Genomic DNA, 22,684 nt, shown 5'->3' with positions numbered 1-22,684 from the left:
TTTAAGGACTATATAACTTTTCAGTAAAGATCAACATACTCCATCCAGAAAAATACTCCTATTCAAAGAAGTATTTAAACGTGAACTGTGGCTAAACATCCAAGGAAACTGGCCAGTCTTCTCCATCTATGAATGAGGCTCAATACTATTTAATAACACACTATTCACAGTATCAACTAATAGACTTCAGTGCCGTAATCTTAATTCACTTTGCCATTCTTCTAAAAAAATATACAGTGGTAACAATGAGAAACCAACCTTGGAGTTTTTTTTTTTTTAACGTCACACTGTGTTTAAAAACACAGTGTGCATATATAAGTACATATATATTTGGATGTAATAAAATATCTTAGACAAATATACTGCTGAAAACCAGCAGGAGCAAGTGAAGATCAGAAAACTTGGTAAGAAGATACAAGGACAATTTAGCTCCAATTGTGAACAAACATCCAAAAAAGGTACAACAGACAGATTAAATAGGAAAACTTGATTCCATGTCAGAAAAGAGGAGCAAGTTAATCATCAGTAGAGCGGTTAGTAAAAAGTGCATGAAAGATGCTACCAACAACGTGGAAAAAAAGATTCATAAGAAAATTAATTAGACACAATATAATAGATTGAAAGTCATTAAAAATGAAAGTAATCCACTTCCATTTCACAGAAAATGCAGCGTGTTGGAGCCTCTGAAAGAAAATGCAATTAAAAATATTCCCAAGAAGAGAAATTGCAGAAGCTACTCAATCATAACTTAAGATACCGATGTAAACAAGTAGAAAGTAAAGTATAGGAAGTCCCAGATTATTAAAAGTAATGGTAAAACAGTACCTGCACCAAATAAAGCATGCAGTATAAGAATTATTGATAATTCCTTTCCCCACTACTCCATTGTGCAAAAATTTCTTTGTTCTTTCAATTAGCTTGTTCAACACTTTCATCTAAATATCATTCCTAAGACAGCCCTCCATCCCACCTTACCCCCCCAAGAAAATCTCAGCTCAAAAAGTAAAAGGAGTTTCATGTATTTTCACTGCTCTGCTGATGAGGATTTAACTCACCGTCTTAGGTCATCCTTTGTTGCATCTAGATGGAAACTTAATAGATGAAATTCAGCTCCAGAGCACAGCAATATAAACGTATCCATAAAATAAAATTGCACAAAGCCTACAGCCCTGTGGAACATCTCTTTTCCCTGAAATGCAAGATATGTTATTAAGAATGGATTCTAAGACACTAAGCATCTTTTGTCTGAGATAGCTAGTACTAAAGCATAATTTCCCTGCTAAACTAACCATAAACCAGAAGGTTAACCTACTACGTAGTTGCCCTTCCTATTTCTGAAGTTTTCATTTTGCTTAAATTAATTGGCTGTAAAGTTGAGAGTATCTGTAGTCAATTGAATCCAATGCAATTGAGTCTAAATGTACACATGAATTGTGGAGTAACTATAGGAAGACAAGCAGAGCTGAGCCAATGCAAATAGAAAATATATAGCAGATGTTAAAATCAAAAGCTTCCTGACACATCCACTAGAGTTGGCTACTGGACCTTTCTCCAGATCATCATGACAAAAGCCTAATTTGAAGGCAGTGAAGACCACCTAGATCATAGTATCAGCTTGAATGATTACCAGTCTAGCTCTAGAAATCCATCCATACGTTCCTCCTACAGAACCATTAAAATAAAATTAGATCAAAGTGCAAAGTAGCATCTTCTGTGAACTAAACTAACAGGAGTTTCTAATTACCAGAATTAGGGCAGGTTCATTCTTGCAGACTGACCAGACTCTTACAGTTCTATCATCTGATGCAGAAACTATCCACTTCTTGTCATGACTCCAGCCAACAGAGTTAACTGCACCATCATGACCTAATAAAAATAATAATGGAAATATCATAAATCCTGTTTATACTAACACATTTCTCCAGAGTTAATCATACTGTTTTAATACAGTTATACATGACATTAAAATGCACTTAAATATAGGCTTCAAATGGTTGGATTTAAACTGGTAACAGTAAACCACTCATTGATTCTTTTTCCCCCACTAAAATCCATGGGAAAATGTTCTCATTAATACGAAAAATAAGGTCACAGAAATATCAATCTATTCTACCTGAAATTGCATATATATTTGTAGGATGTTGATTCCATTAGTATAAGAGGGGCTTGAAAGGAAACATTGTAAAAAATATAAATAAAATCTATCTTTAGAATAAATGAATACTTTAAAAGATAAAAGCTAGCTAAGTTTTCTTAAGCACATCCAGGGATGGTGACCCAACTACCCCTGGTGAGCCTATTCCAGTGCTTTTAACTTCTTTCTGTAAAGAAGTTTTCCTGATATCCAACCTAAACCTCTCCTGGTGCAACTTAAGGCCCTCATCCTATCACCTGTGAGAAGAGACCAACCCTGCTCTCACTGCAATAACCTTTAAGGTATTTGAAGAGAGCAATGATGTCTCCCCTCAGCGTCCTTTCCCCCAGACTGAACAGCCCCAGTTCCTTCAGTCTCTCCTCATAGGGTATAATCTCCAAGCCCTTCACAAGCCTTATTGCCCTTCTTTGGACCTGCTCCAACACCTCAATGTCCTTTCTATACTGTGCCCAAAACTGAACGCAGTAAAATGGTTGTTTTCTTCACTCTGCCAACAACATGGTAACCAAATATTTCAAAATGCAGCCGAGATTATTAAGACCCAGAGTTCTACGATCTGCTACAATGCCCAAATGGCAAACGAGATCATCATGTAACACAGCACTTTGCACTTATCTTCTAGTCAGATTTGACTCAGGGAAAGCCTAAAAGATGCCATCTAGCCCACACTGATCCTATTAATAATCATGTATTATTTTCCTCTGACTGATAAGCTGCCCTGATTGCTTCATCCCAGGTAGCTTTTTCTATGGACAGTCTTAACAACAGAAGTGTGGAAATCCAGCAAAACCGAAGGCAGAAGCCTGTACCTTTCAAAGCCTGACTTGTTTTTTTCGTTTGTTTCTTTCTTTTTTTGGTCAGGGGCATGCAACAAATCCAACTGCTGCAGAACGGCTCAGAAGGAAGAAAAATCCTGAATCTTAGAAAGGTTACTTGGGACATTAAAAGCCATCAGGAGTTGAATCAGGCTTCAAATGAACCTAATTTTGAATGCTTAACTTTCAATGCTTAAAAGCTGATTTTTCAAAGCTACAAAGTACTAAAGACTTTAAAAGAAAATGTAATTGGTGAGCTCTAACTTCAAAGTCCAGTCTCATGAAACACAACACAGCAGTTACAAAAGAATCACTAAGCTAACTTATCCAAAAACAAAGATAGCCATAATTTCCTAAATTCAATGGAACAGTATTTTCAAGAAACATCTCTGAAATTCAACTTGGAAAACAAAACAAAACAAAACAAAACAAACAGTGTTAATCAAAAGAAAAGTTTCTAAGCATTATATGATAAGTTAAATGGATTTTTTCACAGGACTCTGAAAATCCCTTAAGACTTCTCAAATGTTGCAGTATTTTATTTCATCCATTAGATTTTTATTACTGAGCTGTTTCTGCAAAAAGACAATGAAAGTACCACTGCAGCAGCTTCCATAGAACTACTTCATTATTTAAAAAATAAATAAATAACAATCTGTCTGCAGGTGATAACTTTAAGAATTATAGTCTCTCCTCAATTGTAAAAAGCCTCTACAAGAATCAGACTTCCCCACTTTGGTATCAACAAATAAACAGATAAAAAAAACTATGAAGAACAAACGTCAAAAGTCAGAAGTGTCATCAGAAGCTAAAATTATTATTATTGTGTTTATATTTTTATATAAGTTTTTATATATATTATAAATTATATGCTTATAATAATTTATATTGATGCTGATCAGAAAACAAGAAAATATGTTAAAATTAACAAACTTCAGTCCATATTATGTTCCTAATTTATCCAGATGAAGTCTAATTTACTTCATACAAAATTAAAACATTCAAAGTGCTCATGCTGCCCTCTAGTGCACATTTTCTTTTCAGTCAACTGAAGTTCCATATCAAGTATTTTAATTCCAAATTAGAGGAAGACTAACAGACTTAGACCAGCTGTAATACAATGGAAAACACAGCAGTGATAGTGGGGTAGCAAAGTTCTAGGCTATAGCAAACAAGAGTATGCTCAAATGCAGCAACTACAGACATAGAATCAAACAACACACGACAAAAAAAAAAAAAAATCTGTTTACACTTAGAAAGCCTGAGGTAGGTAGGCATCTCCAGCAAGAGGTATCTTTGCCTCCACTGCCAACACTTAATTGAGATCTGGGATGGGGTGGATCCTTTCTCCACCCCTTCTGGCCACTCAGGTACATTGCATGCACCTGAGCTCCTCTGGGTTGGCCCTGCCTTCCCACCAGGTGCTCAATCACTGCTTCAAGCTGTGACTGAGCATTTCTGCTACAGCCAGCAATTAATATCTTCTCTGGTAATGTACATCTGCAAAAGGGTTTATAGAGAAGATATTTTAATTACCAAATAATAAAACAAGCAGAAAGTAGCAAACAAACAAACAAACAAACAAAAAAAACTGCAGAGGTACTGGATAAGTACTTACTTCACTCCCAAAGCAAAACTTTATGTGAGGGCTTTCATTTTGTAAAATCTCTTGGAAGCTTTTAATTACCATTATGAGAATAAAATTAAAAAGGAAAACATGAGAAACTTTAAGAAAATCTAAAGTTTGAGTAAGAACCTAAGACTTCAGGTCCCCAGTATTCCAAAGAACAGTGAAGAAAATGTCAGCTGGCTTGCAAGAGGCCAGCAAACTTCAAAACAGGCTTTGCTCAGTATTCCCATAACCTGAAGCACATTAGCTGGTTTTGTAAGAAGAGTTCTTCAAAAGGGCCCAAGCTGGATGTAACCCTTCTAAAGCTGATCAACATCACCTGTACTTCATGACAGAACACAGGCACCTGAGGAGTCAACACTGATTGGAATGCACATCTACTTTAATTGAGAACTTTGGGGAACAAAGCTGAAAATAGTAGGCTTAAAGCAAAGTTGTTGTTATCCCCACTCTTCTCTGCATAAATACATTTTCAGTAATCAGCAAAATACAGGTGTTAATGCTGCTATATTTAAAAACATATATAGTTTTAGTTTCCATTTCTTGATTAAAATAAATAAATAAAAAACAAGTTTTAAATTACCAAACAAACTTAACTCATCAGACCATTAACTTCTATTTCAGAAGCGTTTCTCACTCCTGTTCTTTTGAGGGCGAGGTAATTGAAATCTGTTTATTAACATGGCACTTTATGTTAAACTCAAATATATACTACTCTTTGCTAATGTAATTCACAAATTTACCTGTAAAAACGTGATGTGTATTGGTGAGATCAGAGTCGAATATCAGTACAGTCTTGTTAGCCAGCCCACAGGCCAGGTAATTTCCATCTCCTATAAAAATATTCTGATGATTTATGTTTGAAAGCAAAAAAGGAAATAACGTGCTATCCTTTTATTCATAAAAATTACACATGCCACTACAACAAAACAAATACTAAGTATTCATTTAACATCTAACAAATTTTTTGCATGAACATCACAAACTCATACTGCAAAATTTAGTATGAATTTATACACTATTTCTTCTGTTCCTGACATATTCTCGCAACACTTACTCATCACGTTGCAGAAATTTGCTTTATATAAGAGTGCTACAAATTTTAAGTGAATAAATTTTTAGCAATCATATAAATGTTTCCTGACTTAAACTCATTTTTCATATTGTCATCTTAAAAGTTATATTCCTTTCTCATATATATCAGCACATAGCAGTCATCCTGGATTAGTCCTTAGAAGTTACAGATTTCTTGTCAACATCATAAAATAATCCCCAAAGATATTCAAGCACAGTTGGATGGTTCGTTTATATTATTGATCAGCAAGGACAACACAGTGCCAGGTTAGACTCCCCTAATGTTTCTATTAAAATAATAAAGCAGCAAATTGAACTAACGGGGGAAAAACAAAAACAAAAAACAAACAAACAAACAAAAAAAAAAGTGGAATGAGAGAGAAAGCAGAATTGCATAATTCAAATCAATGAACGCTACTGGGTTCACTGTGAAATGCATTTTTTAAAAGTAGTGTCTTCTTCCGAACTTCTTCCTATGTCTCCTGGGCACATGTGGAAAGGGTGACAAAAATGCATCATGTTTGACTGTTGATTCACCAGTTCTGCGCTCTCCATTAAGTAAAAACCATCCATCTTTCTGTTTCAGAATTTCACATTACATTTTTTTCCAAACAAATAATGAAAATAGAAATGGATAAGAGATCCGTATTTATAACCTCTGAGAACCAGTTACTAAAAGTTAATTTTAAAAAAATCAGATGCAAAATAGAGGAGTGGAATATGCTAAAAAAAAAGACATTCCAGAATCTTCTTCTATCTTACTAATTATTAAATACACTAGCATACTAAATTGACAAAGTGCTACATTTTGATTTTGCCACCAGCAATATTTCAGCTGGCTTTTTCTCCAGATGTCAGTAATTAAACACAATAAATAATGATCTAAAATATTTTTCTCTCAAAAATAAGATATCTACTTCTGAACAGAATACTCAAAGAAATGCATGCCCTGCACTCCTGCACAGTCTTTAAGCTGTTGGTTAGTGCTGTTCTGCAGAAGTCTCCCTGTTTTTTCTAAGGTTTCGACAGTATGTATCTTCAGCGTGAGAGCTGACTGGTAAGTTTGAAGCTGACATACCATTGCAAGAAATAAGCTCCCCACAACTGATCTCCCTTATGGGCCATAAAAAATAATTTCTTACAGGTCTGTAGGGAACACTTAGGGTTGAAGTATGCTTAAGGAAGTTACAGACTGCATTTAGCTTACTTTTATTTCTGAAAGATGAAAGTTGTTCTAGTACCCAAAATATTTATAAAGATACATATTTTTAAATACTTCGTATATCCTGTGATTTGCAGCACCTGCACTGACATAACTATGTACTCAGTGATACACTTGATTGCTGACCTAGGAAAACGTTCCTGTATAATACTTATCTGGATTGGAAATGACAAAAGCTATGACAAGACTTGCTTCTCCAAAGCCTTTAAAAAATATATCCTTCTTTGGATTATATTCAAGAATTCTTTTTTATAGTCTTAATAGATATGTAAATACTGAATGATCTTCAATTTAAAAAAAAAAAAAAAAGGAGTAATTCTGATTCTTTTGAAACAGAACTTCAGCTTCTAACATGCCTTAATGACATCAAGTAAATGACTCAGTAGACAACCTTCTGAAGTGTAAGACCACTAATTTTCAAGTTGTGATGGAGTAGTGATAGAATGGGGACAAAAAGATAGAAAATCAAAGGAGGATTTTAATTGACACATATTAGCAGCTTGTATAGTTTTGCAAGTTAAAAAATGATGACCAGGCAGCAGATGCTGGATTTTTCAAGGAATTTACCTAGGAAAACCACAGCTTTTATAAACAACACTACACAAATTTTGTTGTTATGTCTCCACAAGATCACAATAGTACATTTAATGAAACTGTACATACCAGAATACTGAATGCAACAAATTCTAGTTGGTTGAAAACTAACGGATATTTCTGCTTCATGATTGATTGGAGGAGAACTTTCCAGTGGATATTCTTTATTTTTACTTCAGTAAAATAAAAAATAAAAAATAAATAAATAAAGGAAAAGCAGAAAGAGGAAAATTATTGAGATGTCTAAACCTAGTTTATTGCCATTTCAATAATGAAATAAATATCACTTGCAGAGTTATTCTAAATATTTTAATGTGTATACTTCCTGGAGAATTTATGCTAAATCCAGAATAAGCATCAGAAGAAATTAAAAATTATCATAATTAAATTACTCACATCAGCAACTATTATGAATTTATGAAATAAAGAATTAACATAGAATTTTACAAAAATAATTTAAAAATCAAATTTCTTAAATTATACAAATATCTAGTGAAATTAATTAAAAATGCCAACTACCTTGCTGTGAGAGTAGGCAATATGAAAAATACTTCCGTATATAAACAGAAATAGGACACTGATCATCTACTTAACAGCATACTGAACAAAACATTAGCTCTTGTGTCCACAATGATTGTGAATCCTCTGATCAAATTGTACCACCACAGAATTGCAGGGGTTGGAAGAGATCTCAAAAGATTGAGTCCAATTCCCCTGCTAACGCGGGTGCCCTACAACAGATTGCACAGGTAGGCATCCAGATGGGTCTTGAATATCTCCGTATCTCCACAATCTCTCTGGGCAACCTTTTCATGTATATTCTATTTAACTCCATTACACTAAGCTTGATTAGGCTCAAGACAACACAACTTTAGAAGTAAATGAGGCATATGATATGAAATCATGAAAACTCACTTTGTCACATTCAGCTGTTTTTCATATTAGAATTGCAGGTGAAGATCTGAATCACTTGCTACAGTCATTTTACAGCAAATTTACAATGTGTTTTAGTTCCATAGATACTCCTAACTACAGTTATGAGAGAAGCAGTTAAAAACATGTTTATGATAGAATTTATTTGAATTTGTTCCTCCTCTAAAGTAGTTGCTATGTTACTTACCCTTTAAACCTGGTCTTGCACTTTGATACATCATTTTTCTTCAGTTTAGTATTTGGAGAAAACATAGTCATTCTACAAGAAAGGACAAAGACTCTATTATATGAAACATTCATTTTTTCATGAGAGAAGCAGGGTTTTCTTGTTGTGGTCATTTTTTTGACAAACAAAAAACAATCCTAGTTACTTCTTACTGTTTATGTATACTCCGAATGCCTGTAAGTAAGACAATGTACACACTGAATGATAAAAAGATAACTTTGTAGTGATCTATAATATTCCAGTTTACAGCTAAAGTTTTGCTTTCCATGCTTTATTTACTTTATTTCAGTGCATTCTGAAGGCCAAAATCCATTAAGATGAAGTATTCAGGTATTTCTTTCTGCAGATTGAATAAACAAGAGGAGCTTCAAGAAAAAGACAGAATGCCCAATAAAGATTTTGAAATAAAATTGGAACAACCAAAATGGAAGAATAAGTTTTGAGTTAACAAAACACAAAGCCAACACATAAAGCACAATTCCTTCATATAGCAGTACCAATTTACAGGAAAAAATCATTACCATAAACACAAAGCAAATGGAACAAAGAGGTCTTTGCTATATCCGAGCGGAATTATTATATTTCTCAGCTACATTCCCTGAAAAAAATGGAGTCTAGACTCTCTGGAAACTATGCTTAGCAAACACAGCTCTAAATCTTCTAGTAGCAGCGGCACAACATATATCAAAAATTGAGACATTTTTTAGTAAAACCTGCAAGAGCTTGAGCTGTATTGAGATCACTCTGAAGAGTGAAAGACACTCCATCTTGCAGTACATTTTAACACTCAGCTTCAACAGTTTATCTTCACATGTCTGAAACTTCAGGAAAACACAGGGGAGATTTTTTTGGTTAAGGGAGAAGTCTGACACCACATTCAAAAGTAATTTAGGATATTCCACAGTGAACACTGTGTGGTGGGATAAACGAAAAGTTTTCATCTATCCCACACATCATCACAATGATTGCACACATCATCACAAAAACTCCTTCAACTGACAAGCAAAGCAACAAACAAGATACAAGAGATGCAGGAGAAAATTCATAGATGTCCTTAAGCCAGATATAGTTTCAGTCATGTTCTCAAGGGATGCTTCAGTAGTGGCTTTGATTAAACAAGGAAATTCTAGGTCATGGAATTAGGAATGGGATGAATAGAACTTTTTTAAACTAGTAGTCCAGTGACTGTATTCATTCTATGTTATCCAAGGCTTTTAGGTTGAGAGAAACTGGAGAGAAAAGACAACACAATCTCTATATTCACAGAATTAGGAACACAAACAGAACATTCAGAAATCAGCAAAAACAGGTTCATCATTTCAAAATGATTGAATCTATTTTGAGGTCCCAGTCTTTAAAGGTTGTTCTCAGAACATAAAAACCACAGCTCCCAGTTGCAGTCTGAAGATGTATTCATAAGCAGACTTTCACTCAGATCACTTTAAAGAAATCTGTTGCTGACAGGTAAAAGCTGGTTCTTGATTCCCCAGTTCCAATATTCACTTGCATTCAAAGTAAGAGTTATTTCTCATGTAATACCTTGCACCATTCTACCTATGTTCTAACAATTATACTACAAAAGGATGGTATTGTCCAGAATAATCTGTACCAAAAATGAAGTGCCTTCTCTATGATCTACCTGGGGCTCTGAGAAACTGACAAATTCTCCATTCATGTGGGGAACACTAACACAACACTACTCATTCCATCTGAGTGTGAGTTCTCCAAAAGATAAACCTTTAAAAGCAAGCGAAAAACAGGCAAAGCTACAGCAAACTTTTGGAGAACTGTTCCTCAAGTGATTTTAGAAGCTCCTAATGAAAAATAAAAATAAAAAACAACAATCCTGTAAGTTCTTCAAAAATAACACCATACCAATAAAGAGAGGTTGTACAGCTCATAAAATTGTAACATGGCCTATCTCAAAAGATGGTTGGGAGGAAATAAATGGCATACTTCTCCCTAGGTTGATCTGAGAATGCTCTATGTAAGTAGAACAAGGGAAAAAAACTTACTGGGTTTAAGTGACATAGTATTTGAAAACAGACACTATGTAAATGTACACAGAAGTTTTCATTTCAAGACCACTTGCAATTGCAATTGATCACTGATCAGAAGGTGTAAAAATTTACAACATTTTTAAAAGGACTGTGTTTGTTAAAATCATATATACTTTTCATGGGTCACCAATTTCACAGTGGTGAGACTATACAGCTCTATTACATGACAGAATATCAGATTCCAGTAAAACAGATAAAACACAAGTGTATCTACTCACTGTGGTGCAGCTGTATAACCTGATGACTTAATTTTATTATGAAAAACCAGTGGTTGATCTTTCACGGTGCTCTTCACTCCTATAGTAAAATAATTTAATATTCAATGAAGAGCTTCCTAATGTGACATTACATTTTTACAAGTTTATGGATATATAGTTAAGCTATATAGTTAAGTGGCAATTTTTAATGTCTCCTTGTAATACAAAACACAATTATGATCAGCTACTTTAGAAGACTCAGAAAAGGAAAGAAATGAACTATCTCTTTGCATAATATCCCTCCTCAAACAATAGCAAGTAGGAACTTCTCTAAACTTTGAACTAACAAAAATACTGTTCTAAGGAACTTTTTTCATCATTTACTTGTGAATGCATTCTGTAGTTGCCTATTTTATGCTTAGATTTTATATTTACTACCTACAAAATATACACAACTTACATTTGGAATATATTTAAAGATCTGAAACAAACTGGCTAGTAGGTGCACATAAATGACTGTTCTTTTATGTGGCTTGAGAAGTCATTAATAATGGCTGCATTCACCCACTTGTAATAGCATTACTGAAAGGCAGCTTCCAGCTCAAAACTAAATACGAGCATTTCATATCAGCAAAAATGACCTAATTAAATTTAAAAGGCGGGAGTGGGAGCGGGTGGAAATCTTGTTCATGTTCCAAGGGAAAACCTTCAGGTGCATTGTGAGTGACCTCATGGGTACATTTACCAATGCTGAGAGTAGACACATCTTTATCTCCCATCAGCTATCACTTCTCTATATGTAATGACATGGGAGAAAATGGTCCTTCCTAAAGAATGCCTGACACCACTTGCTCTGAGATATCATAGGATTTCCTTAGAACAACTGAGATATCTGAATGCGACGTGTCAATAATAACACAGTGCTGGGTTTCAGAAGAAGCTTCAAATTCTAGCAAAAACACTGTAGATGCTTTCTCAGATTTCCACATAAAACCAAAACTATAACCTTTGACATTCTAGCATGTCCATCAAGTACAATCAATAGAATCAAAATAGATTATTCTAAGTGTCTACAGCTACCATTTATTTTCTATCTTTTCAAAAGAAAAGGTGATTATGAAAAAAATATTTTCTAGGTACTTTCTGAACCTAGTTTTACTACTACTAAGCAAAGAAGTTGTGTGTTCTCCAACAGCAACTGAAAGTCAGACCTCTCTCTTTTTTTTTTTTTTTCAAATAGTAGAAACCTAAGTCAAAAGTGAATTTCCTAAACTTACAAGTATTATCAAAAGAGTATTCAGGACAACAAAACCAATCAAATATTTAACTAAAAATAAGAAAGTAAATTATATAGAAAATTATATTCCACGCTATGAAAAGATATGAAAAATTATAAGCTTTCTACATACTTTAACTCTTTCAAAATTGACATTTCTCAGAAGACTATATTTTAAAAAAGAAAAATATCACATTATCATCATTTTCACTACAAATATTTGGGTACAATATGAAATACTACTAGAAAAATAAAATTCTGTCTAATAAAATAAAAATAAAATACATATAACTTAAAAAAGAAATATATTGCTTAGAATAGGCACCAAACACTCAAGTCTTTTACTGTTCTTAAAAATATGACTTTATTAATTCATATCAAGATTGTTTTACACTTACCATATGTTTTACTCGGACATTTTTTATTTTTATTTAAATTTTTACACAATGGAGATTTAGCAACAGAGGACACCTAAGTTAAAAAAAAAACAAAAACAAAAATTGATAAGTGCAATGGACAAAATCAGATTAGGAAAAGGTGTCAAAACTTATTTTTACTAATTTGTGTGAATGTACACATGACATTTTCACTTCACAATACACATCAGGTTTTTCTATGACTTAAAATTTCAGTGTTTTCACAGAAGCCATTTCAAGGACCATGAAGGACCAGACACTGATTGAGAACTATCACCATGGATTTGCCAGGGAAGTGATGTTTCACTGACTGTATAAAATTCTGTGATGAAACGATTATCTTGTAGACAACAGGAAAGTGGTTCATATGGTTTACCCGGACTTAAAGGCTTTTGGCACTGTCTTCCATGAGATCCTCATAGAGAGGCTAATGAAGTATGGGCTGGAGGAGCACACAGCAAAAACAGCCAGGCCAAGAGGATGGTGATTGGTGGCACAAAGTCTAGCAGGAGTCAAATAACTAGTGGAATACTTCAGTGATCAGTCCTGAGACCAATCCTGTTCAATATCTGCATTAATGGTGGAGTGTGTCCTTATCAAGGCTGCAGAAGACACCACAAAACTAGGAAAAGTGAATGATACACCAGAGGGTTGTGCAGCCATCCAGAGACCCTGACAGGATGGAGAGGTGTGCTGGCAAAAGCATCAACAAGTTCAACAGGGAAGAGTGCACAGTCCTGCATATAGGGAATAAAAACACCAGGCCCCAGTATATACAGGGGACCAGCAAGTCCAGAAAAGGATGCTGGCAAACCCCATACAGGAAGTGAACCAGCAACACGCTCTTTCAGCAAAAATGGCTAATGGTGTCATGTGGTGCATCAAGAAGTGCTGCCAGCAGGTCAAAGGAGGTGATCCTTCCCCTCTGCTCTGTTTTAGTGTTCAGGTCTACGTCCCCCAGTACAAGAAAGACATTGTGCTACTGGAGGGAGAGTTTGGCAAAAAGCCATAAAGACAGTGAAGGGACAGTAGTGTCTCTGCTGTGAGGAAAGACTGAGAAAGTTTGGACTGTTCAGCCTAGAGAAGAGGAGGCTCAGCAGCAATCTTTCCAATGTATAACTGAAGGGTCAGTGCAAAAGACGTGGCCAGTGGTGTCCAGTGACAAGAAAAGAAGTAATGTTCACAAACCGGAACACAAGGAGTTCCAGCTAACTACCAAAACGCATTTCTTCACTGTTCAGTTGACCAAACACTGATACAGGTTTCTCAGAGAGGCTGCAGAGTCTCCTCTTGGAACGTACTCAAAAGCAAACTGGACTTGGGCCCTGCTCTGAGTATCCCTGCTTTAGAAGGGACGTCCCAGATGACCTCCAGATGTCCCTTCTAGTCTCAATCACTCTGCAATTTAGTAATTTCTCCCACTCAGTGCAATAAAGCAGACAGAAAAACAAGTAAAGTTAATCCAAGTCAGAAAATAACACTCTACAAAACCATGTGATATACCTAAGTGTCAGAAAAACAAATGCATTATGCAATCTTGAAGAAAAATAAGAACATTTTAAGTTATTCTGTACCTGGCAATGACTGATAGACTCCCTTCGTTTCCACTTTTAAAAATACCACTCTGCTGAGATGTCACCAACAAAGCAGGGTTAACTTCCAACACAGCAATGATGTCTTCAAACATTGAGGTGATCAAGCATAAAACCTGCAGTAATTACACTATAAAATAGCACTCCATATACTTCACAATTTAAGCTCTAACACAAAGGTATTTATAATGGAGAATTAAACTGTTTTTTATTTATGAAAATTACTCAAAGATATCCATAGATTTGGTCTCACAGCATTAAGCAGTAAAAAGTGCTTAATGCTGTCCTTCAAAATATGCTTATGGTGTTTATATGTAATATTATATGTATATATTTCATTTCCTAAAAAGCCTAAAATTTCCTAAAAGAAATTTTCTCAAAACTCAGTTTTTGCAGATTTCTTGGAAAGATTCAGAAGTTCATCCCAGCATCTGTTTGAGGAAAAGGTGTAACAACATTTTTACCTTTTTTTCCTCTAAGGCAGTGCCTCTGCTCCCTCAGTGGTCATTCAAGGTACACATCAAACACCATAAAAAACAGTTCAGCTTTTGCTTTCTAGTCACTTCAGATAGTATTCAAATTTTGAGGACTATTAAAACTAGAAAACTCCTTAAAGAATCATCTCCAGTGAAATAACTCTGTAATTCACATTTTGAATAAATAAAAAAGTGTACATGTACATAATTTGTACACAAAATGCAGAATTAATGTTTATAAAAAATAACTGGAAATGTAAACATTCATTAAATAAATGCTAAATATATACTCACCTTTCCATTAACTGTTTTCTTCATTAATGAACACGATCTAGCAAATCGAATGCTGAGGCCACTGTAATCTTTACCAAAAAGAACACACGGTAAAAGATGTATTTACATTTAAAAGGGAAAAAATTTACTCATGCTGTTTTGACATCATCCTAACCCGCTGTTTTCAGTATATATCCTTCTAGCTTACAGCCACATCATGAAGTGTGAGTAGAACAACATGCCTTGTAATAAGGTTGCTAAATTGAATTAGAATTCATTACTAACCACTACAAAAACCTAGTACTGACACAGGTTCTGAAACAAGTCATCAGTGACAGAAAAACACAGTAAAATTAATTGCTAAATTAAAATATTAAAAAACAATTTTTGCTGTATTAACTAATTATCATACTATTTATATCAAACAAAGAAAAGCAATCACGTTAGATTGTAGCCAGACATTTTCTAATCATACCTTTGTAACATAAAAACGCTTCCAGTTCCAAGTTTGCTAAATTTATTAATAATAAGCCAGTAGAGGTTCCTATCCAAAAATAGCTTCTATTCTGGACACAGGAGCTATTAAGAAAAAAAAAAAAGAAAACGTACCTGAGTATGATAAAGAAGCTTTTTTTTATTTTTATTTTTATTTAATTTTTACTATATAAGACACAGTAATACTAGCTAACTTGATTCCAATATGACAAAAATAGTTAGCCATCCCACAGAAGTTTTTTAAATGCATTATTAAAATCTGTAGTTCAAAGGAAAAAGTTTCAATTAAAATTGATGCAGTGAAAATAACCTAAGAACCTGGTGATATTTTAAAGGACTCACATATTTTCTTCATTATGGAAACAGACTGAATAATCACAGTGTTCAATTAGGAGGACTGGCAATGAAGCTTCCACTGACCCCGCTGGTTTCATGCTGTTTGTTTTGCAAAGCTCAGAAGCATTTTGCCTTTCACCTAAAGAAAACCAATCAACAATATCATCAGTCAACGAAAAAATGAAATAAGGCAAACAGAAAGGATTTAAGAGAGAATTAAAAGTAATGCAGTAAAATAGCATGAAATAAGACCACATTATCTTTCAATTTCAAAAGATGGAGATGTCTTGAACCAGAGAATCACCTTGCTGAGGTGCAATCATTATTGATTTATAAGAACTCAGTGTTATGCCAATAAAAATACCACTGTGAGTTTAATAATATATCATGGGGGCTCTGGTATGAATGTAAAATAACATAGCATAGCAAAACATATAACATGTAAAATAACATAACACAGGGTAACGTAGAAGATTCTTAGAAGCTTCAAAGGTAACTGAGAAATGGTACTCCACTTAGGCAATGGATTATTATTTTAGGAATTGATTTTTATTCTCACATGTATCATGCAATGATTTACAAGCAGATACATTATCCAAGATGTTATTAGAGATGTATATGCATAATTCCTCCCTGAATGCCAATCTCCAGCTTCATATCAACTTCAGTAAGATTCCATGTGACTGAGATTCAAAACTCTATCACTTACACTAACCTTTCATGGCATAAAAGGCACACACTCAGTAGTCAATAACAATTGAAATATAGCAAAACCAGCATTCTAGAAGCACTATGCTACCTAATTCTTCTTCAGATTTCCAGATTTTATTACAGAATTTCTCTTGCTCTTTCTTTAAGTCAGTATGTGCCACACAACGGTAATTATGATCACTGCTTAAACTGAAGATCCAAAGCTGAAAGAAAACAAAAGAAAAGCAACTGCAATGAAATTATACAAATATGAGCTATTGGTTCAGTACTGAATTCTGTTTATGTAAGTAATGAATTTTTATTCATCTTACCTGGGACCAGAAGTTAAATTACATCCATCTATATCCCAAAATTTTCAAAGGTATTTTCATTATTAGCAGAAGTAGCCATTATCAATTTGAACAGCATGTCTAATTTCCATATGTTTATGTCTTTAAAAAAAAACTCCTCACAGACTATTACCCACAATTAAAAATCCTGGGCTACTTGCATGCAATTGCTTAATGAGCCACATAAGTTAATTTCATTAATACCTTTGTCTTTTTAGGCATCACTATATTTACTTGTTTAACTTTCTTCATGACCCATTGAACACTTACACTGAAGGAAGACAGCTTCTATATGCCATAGAAAAAATTCAGATTAATATATTCCTAGTATTAAATTAAAGAAGAAATCAAGTACTTGAAATACGTTTATTACATTTTTCTTAGAATTCCACCACACTAAAATCACAGTCTCTCCAATTTATGGTTATTTGTGTTATTCCCTGATCAAAGAATGAGAATCCTGCTTTTCATTTTTTTCTTTTAAAACAGATACTTATAGTATCTCAGTGTACATATATTTACTGATTGCAGTTCTAAAAACTTTTATGGTTTTGAGGAAAAAGTTTGCATTTTGTAATAAAAGTATTATATTGTTATGTGTGCTAAAATAATTGTAGTATTTTAAAACTTGCATGCAAATTTTGAAGCTTCTTGATAGATAAATTAATGATAGTTGACTATTTTGTCACATAGAGATTATTTTTTTATTTCTACTACCTGTCCTTCAGCACATCCAGTGATGATCTGTTTCTTTTCTTCATCAATTAGTAGACTTAGCAAAGGAAATGCTGTTCCAAAAAAGTTGCAATCAGTTCCAGAGTACACACGAATCAGAAATTTTATTCAAAATTGATAGCTCCTATTTATAAAGAAAGGTAAAAACAAAACAACACAACAACAACAAAACTCTAAGGCAAAGGGTCTTCGATTTTTTTTGTTGCGATGTGTTTTCCATTTCTAGATCTGTAGCCTGCCTTCCTAAACTGGTATGGCTGTGATTTTCGGTAACCTTCTATCCACACTGCAGAGGCCATGGTTTGCTGCACCCTTTCACCCAGGCTTAAATAGCAGTGTTTTTCAGAGCCCCATTGTCTGTTCACCTGTACTTGCTACTACAAACCAGTTCAATCAAAGCAACTGCCACAGGCTCAGAGAGGAGTCATTCCTTCTTCCTCTCCTTTCCTACCATATGGCTAGAGCTCTCCCTTTGCTTTGGGGCATCTATTAATAGATAAGCACAAAGCTAACAACTATTTCCCATGTAGTTCCTTCCCCCAGTCAAAGAGTGCTCCAACTTGCTCTAATTGCACCATAAGCAAGAACAACCAACACAGAATTGGAGCATGTTCTGGTGAAAAACATATGGTTACTCTTGTAATTTGTCCTCTTCTCTTTTGCCCTCATCGTTCTATAAAACACAGCTTTTGACTTTAAAGTCAATGTATGCCTTCAACAACAGGCCCTGCTAATAAACCTACATATGGTACACTTATAGTATTTCTTTTCATTTCCTATACAAAACTTTTTTTAAAAAAGCACATAGACAATAGAGCTATTTGCATATCTCAGTAAATGCCAAAAGTTAAATCCACATTCTGTATGAGAACTGTTTATAAAAATACACTGAAACTACCTACCCACTTTAAAGGAAAATATATAAGGTAGCATATAGCTTACTAGAAATATTTTTACTAGATCAACTAAACACCTACATACTGATTTTATTTTATTGTTCAGATTGATACATTTTGCTATGCAAAAGTATATAAAAAAGGAAAATTTACCTGTTAATATCCCTGACTGATACATTAACAGTCCAGTAGAATAGTCCCATACCTATAGGGAAAAACAAAATAAGATAGGCACCTGCTTAGATCTTTAAGGAAAAAACAAACCTTTAAAGGCTATCAAGTGGTGAAAACGAGGAAATGCAGCCACTGAAAGCTGCATTATGTAATATAGTTTATAGTAAGTAATACAGCAATATAGTAAGGATGTATTCCACAGGGTTTGTTTATTTGTTTGCCTCTTTATCATGTCAGGCACTGTTTATTCGATAAGTGCCAGAATTTATTTGCTAGATAATAAAAATCACCAAAGTTAACACTTCACTATACTTCACTATACTGTTTTGACTATGAACAACCTTCAATGTCATTTAAAAAAAAAAGAATTGATTTTTACAATAACTTTGCAAGAAATTCTTAAAAACAATATCTTGATCTCTATAATGTCAAAGATGAATTTTGCTTAGCTTTTAGCAAATATTTTTAGGAAAAAAAGACAATGTTAATTCAAAAATTCACAAAAATCTATTATTTTTTTTTAATGCAGCTCAAGAATTTCCTTGCCTTGAAGCTTCTGTCTTCAGACACTGATATAAGCATATTTTTCTCCCACGTGCAAAACTCAGCAGCAGTCACTGGAGCCAGGTGGCCATTCAATTTAACTAGTATAGTTTCATTCTAAGAATAGGAAAGTCAAAATAAAAGCAAAACAGAATTCAAAACAAAACTGGCAATTAATTCAAAGTCTTAATAACTAAGAATTATTGCTAAAAATAATATCAGATTTAGGTTCAAATTATAAATTCAAAATTTTTCTTAAGCCAAATATAGCCCCGTATATCATTCTGCTGGCAGAAAACACTACATGCTGCATTTACTTTTTCAAAGTGAGTGATAAAGGAGTAATTTTTCAGATGTTTTCAGAATGTTGAGATATTGTTTAACTTCAACACTTTACTTTGTCATCATTTTTATGACATATCACTGATAATGCTATTCAGCATTCATTTGTATTTGTTTTCTTCTAAACAAGAATATGAATGCATACATTACCACATCATGATTTTATTGAAAGTGATGAACTTCAAGAAACAACAGCACTATGGCTACAAAGAATGGTATCTCACCTTTGCACTTAACATGTAGATTCGATTTCCAGCACATACAGCCACTTGTTGATCATCTGGACTAAATCTTACATGAAGAGCCAATCTCAGAAGAGTTCCAATAATAATTCCTTGAGGCGTTAACCCTGTCACAATTTTATTATTATTGAGATTTAGCAAAATCTAAAACTCTGATGCAGCAAGATTCTCAGAAACATTGTATAGCAGCTATCTAACAACACAGTTATGCCAGTATCTGTCAGGAAAATATACAGAGTAACCCACCATTTAATAATATATAGTACTATGGAAGATCATTTAGTCCTATTAGAGTAGGATACTGGAAAGCAAAACACAGAACTATATACCAGTAAGATTTCTCCATCTACCTTCTTGCCTAGACCATATCTGGTACTCTTTGCAACACTAGTAATAAGCGTGCATATCAAATCTCGCTAATGTCAAGGATAGAATTTTTGTAGCAGAATATCATGTCTAGAGAACCCAGTAGTGCCTTGTTCATTTTGGAGACAGGAAATCGTGATTCAAACCCAACAGAACAGAGGTTTGAAAAATATTTCTTCCAGATGAATATTTCAGCCACTCAGCCACTAAGCAAGGGAGACTTTCCTTCTCCTAGCTTTAATTCTTCTCTGGGAAAAGGCTGAGTGGGGGAGTACACCACTACAAATCATTGCATAGTAGGATGATAAGACTGGCTTTGAAAACAGGCATTTTTTATCCCTCTTATCACCACATCATTGTGTCCATCTCAGTGATTCTGTAGATCCACATTTTATGATGCTGCCTTCAACAGTTTGGACATCTTATCAAGTCTTAGGATTCCATAGGGTGCAAACTAACCACAACACAGCCACAACAGCTACAGATGTCTTTTTCTAGGTTTTACTCTAGACACTGAGGAGTCTTTCTATAACAGATTAATGTGTCAAGGTTTATCAGCATGGAGAGATGAATCACACAAAGAACTCAAGTTCCTGACATTTGATAAAAATAACGTGAAAAAAGTTGTCCAAGACTATGCAGAGAGCAGTCTGGGCAGAGACAATCTACACAGTATCTGCTGAACATCCTGTGGTCAGAGACAGAAAGGTGAAGAAGGAAATCTAGCAGCAGTGAATCTGGCTTTCAAATGTCTTTGTATTAAATATACACAGACTGTCTACTGATCTTCCATTAAGTGACTCTTAATTAATTAAATTTCCATGCTTGTTTCCCCTGAATTTTTAGTCTAATTTCATGCCCTGAATCATTCCCTGAAATTCTATGTTACACTTACATGGATTAAAGTGTAATGATAACATTCATTATAAAAGTATTTAAAACGTTCTCATTTCTTTACGAGTGTTTTTTTGTGTTTTTTTTAATAATATGTAGCTTTGCACATTCACTGTGGCAGAGTATGAAACACAATTACTACACATTAAATGATAGGCAAATCAACATCATTTTTAACAATAATGGGCCACCTGACTCTTCCACAATATTGACACAAAAAAGTGGGTCATAAAGCCTCTAAATCATAATAAAAATATTTTTAGGACAGAGTGTCATTGGGGCACTAGTGAGCCATGACTCGCTCTCTTTCATTCTTCCTATACATTTCACTCCATTTAAACTGCCAACAGCCGCCATTGAGCCCAGCCCAGCCCCAGCCGTGGGTCAGCACCACGGCCAGCTCCCTGCCCTGCCAGCCCGGCAGAGCGCCGGTTATTCGGATACGTTAAGGTGGTCGGGCTGCGCTTCAGCTTGGTGTCACCGGGGGAAGGCAAACAGAAAATAAAGCGCTGTATATTTTAGTATCGTTGAATCTGAGAGGCTAATGCGTTCTACTCAGAAATAAAAGCTTATTATAAAAGTAGTAGTGGAAGAAAGTGTTGGAGGGTCGTTTGTTAAGGTGGTCATTGTTGAGAGATCGGTTCAGCATCTACAATGCTGGGCTTGTAGGTGGCAGTGAGTGATTGCCTTCTATTGCATATATATCTAATATATATATTATATAAATAATACTCTACCTTCTCGCACTTTCATTGTACATTCATCAAGATTCCACACTATCACACGCTCATGGGAAGCTGAGCAGACTAGAAGCGGATTGATTTTACTTCCAAATGACAGTGCAGAAATTGCATGCTGATGTCCTGACAAACGTAATGACTGACAAAAGTACGTGGAAAAATAAGTCATTTCAAATTAAAATTACAAATAATGTAAAATTACATGGGTAATGTTTGAAAAATTAACAAAACAATAACTGTTTTAAACTCATTTTCTTTCATTGTTCCAAAATCACTTAATAATTTACAATATAGCTGTACTGGGATGAAGTAAACTTTCCCTGTAGCAGCTTATATGGTGTTGTTCTTGGTTTTTTGTCTAATCTGGCCACCTGTAGATAACGCAAAATATTCAACCATTGCTGAACAGTGCCAGCAGTGTCAAGGCTTTCTCATGTTGCCATTCTGATGTACCAACTTCCAGTAAGAATCCCGGGAAGCAGCAAGCGAGTGGTTGCATGTGGCTCAGCAGCCGCCAGGCTCAGGCCCCCAAAACCCCTTGACTTATTCTCATCACAGCAACAAAGCTCACAATAAATGCACCTTCTACACATAAAAGTGAAACCTAACGCTTCATCTGCGTATTTTTTCTCCATGCCTTCCCTTTTGAAGTTTTCCTATAGCGTACAGCGAAAGGTGTTGTTACCTGTGCAGCAGGGCTGCCAGCTGTATTCCAGACACACAGCTCGTTACGATTCAGCGGGAAGGCGCAGTGCTGGTGTCCGCACGCCACCTGGACGAGGCACTCCGGCAACCTGGACTTAAACAGACGCTTTTCGCAAACGACCTCAGGGTCTTCGCTCCCTCCCCACGAACAACTGTCGCCCTCGCTTTCCATCCTACAGCGGGGCACCGCCGGCGGCTCGGGGTGCGTCCCGACTTCCTGACTGCGCCGGGGATCGG

General features: G+C 34.8%; 1 protein-coding gene across 1 annotated transcript in view; it reads right to left on the bottom strand.

Moving 5' to 3' along the window:
• WDR27 (WD repeat domain 27) overlaps positions 1-22,678 on the bottom strand; it is a 60,317-nt gene extending 37,639 nt beyond the window's left edge. Inside the window, 19 exon segments of the mRNA XM_031552431.1 lie at positions 1,056-1,189; positions 1,745-1,866; positions 5,344-5,433; positions 7,560-7,663; positions 8,611-8,682; positions 10,928-11,006; positions 12,581-12,617; positions 12,620-12,653; positions 14,173-14,306; positions 14,961-15,028; positions 15,415-15,518; positions 15,777-15,909; positions 16,570-16,684; positions 17,528-17,598; positions 18,595-18,646; positions 19,162-19,275; positions 19,725-19,849; positions 21,740-21,881; positions 22,428-22,678. Of these exon segments, the coding sequence (XP_031408291.1) occupies positions 1,056-1,189; positions 1,745-1,866; positions 5,344-5,433; positions 7,560-7,663; positions 8,611-8,682; positions 10,928-11,006; positions 12,581-12,617; positions 12,620-12,653; positions 14,173-14,306; positions 14,961-15,028; positions 15,415-15,518; positions 15,777-15,909; positions 16,570-16,684; positions 17,528-17,598; positions 18,595-18,646; positions 19,162-19,275; positions 19,725-19,849; positions 21,740-21,881; positions 22,428-22,619 (1,922 nt within the window). The 5' untranslated portion in view covers positions 22,620-22,678.
• Positions 22,679-22,684: the final 6 nt, after the last annotated feature.

Source organism: Meleagris gallopavo, chromosome 2 (assembly GCF_000146605.3).
Source record: "Meleagris gallopavo isolate NT-WF06-2002-E0010 breed Aviagen turkey brand Nicholas breeding stock chromosome 2, Turkey_5.1, whole genome shotgun sequence".
NCBI classification, from domain to species: Eukaryota; Metazoa; Chordata; class Aves; order Galliformes; family Phasianidae; genus Meleagris; species Meleagris gallopavo.
Note: the sequence above shows the minus strand (reverse complement) of the source record. Positions and strands in the feature narration are given on the sequence as shown.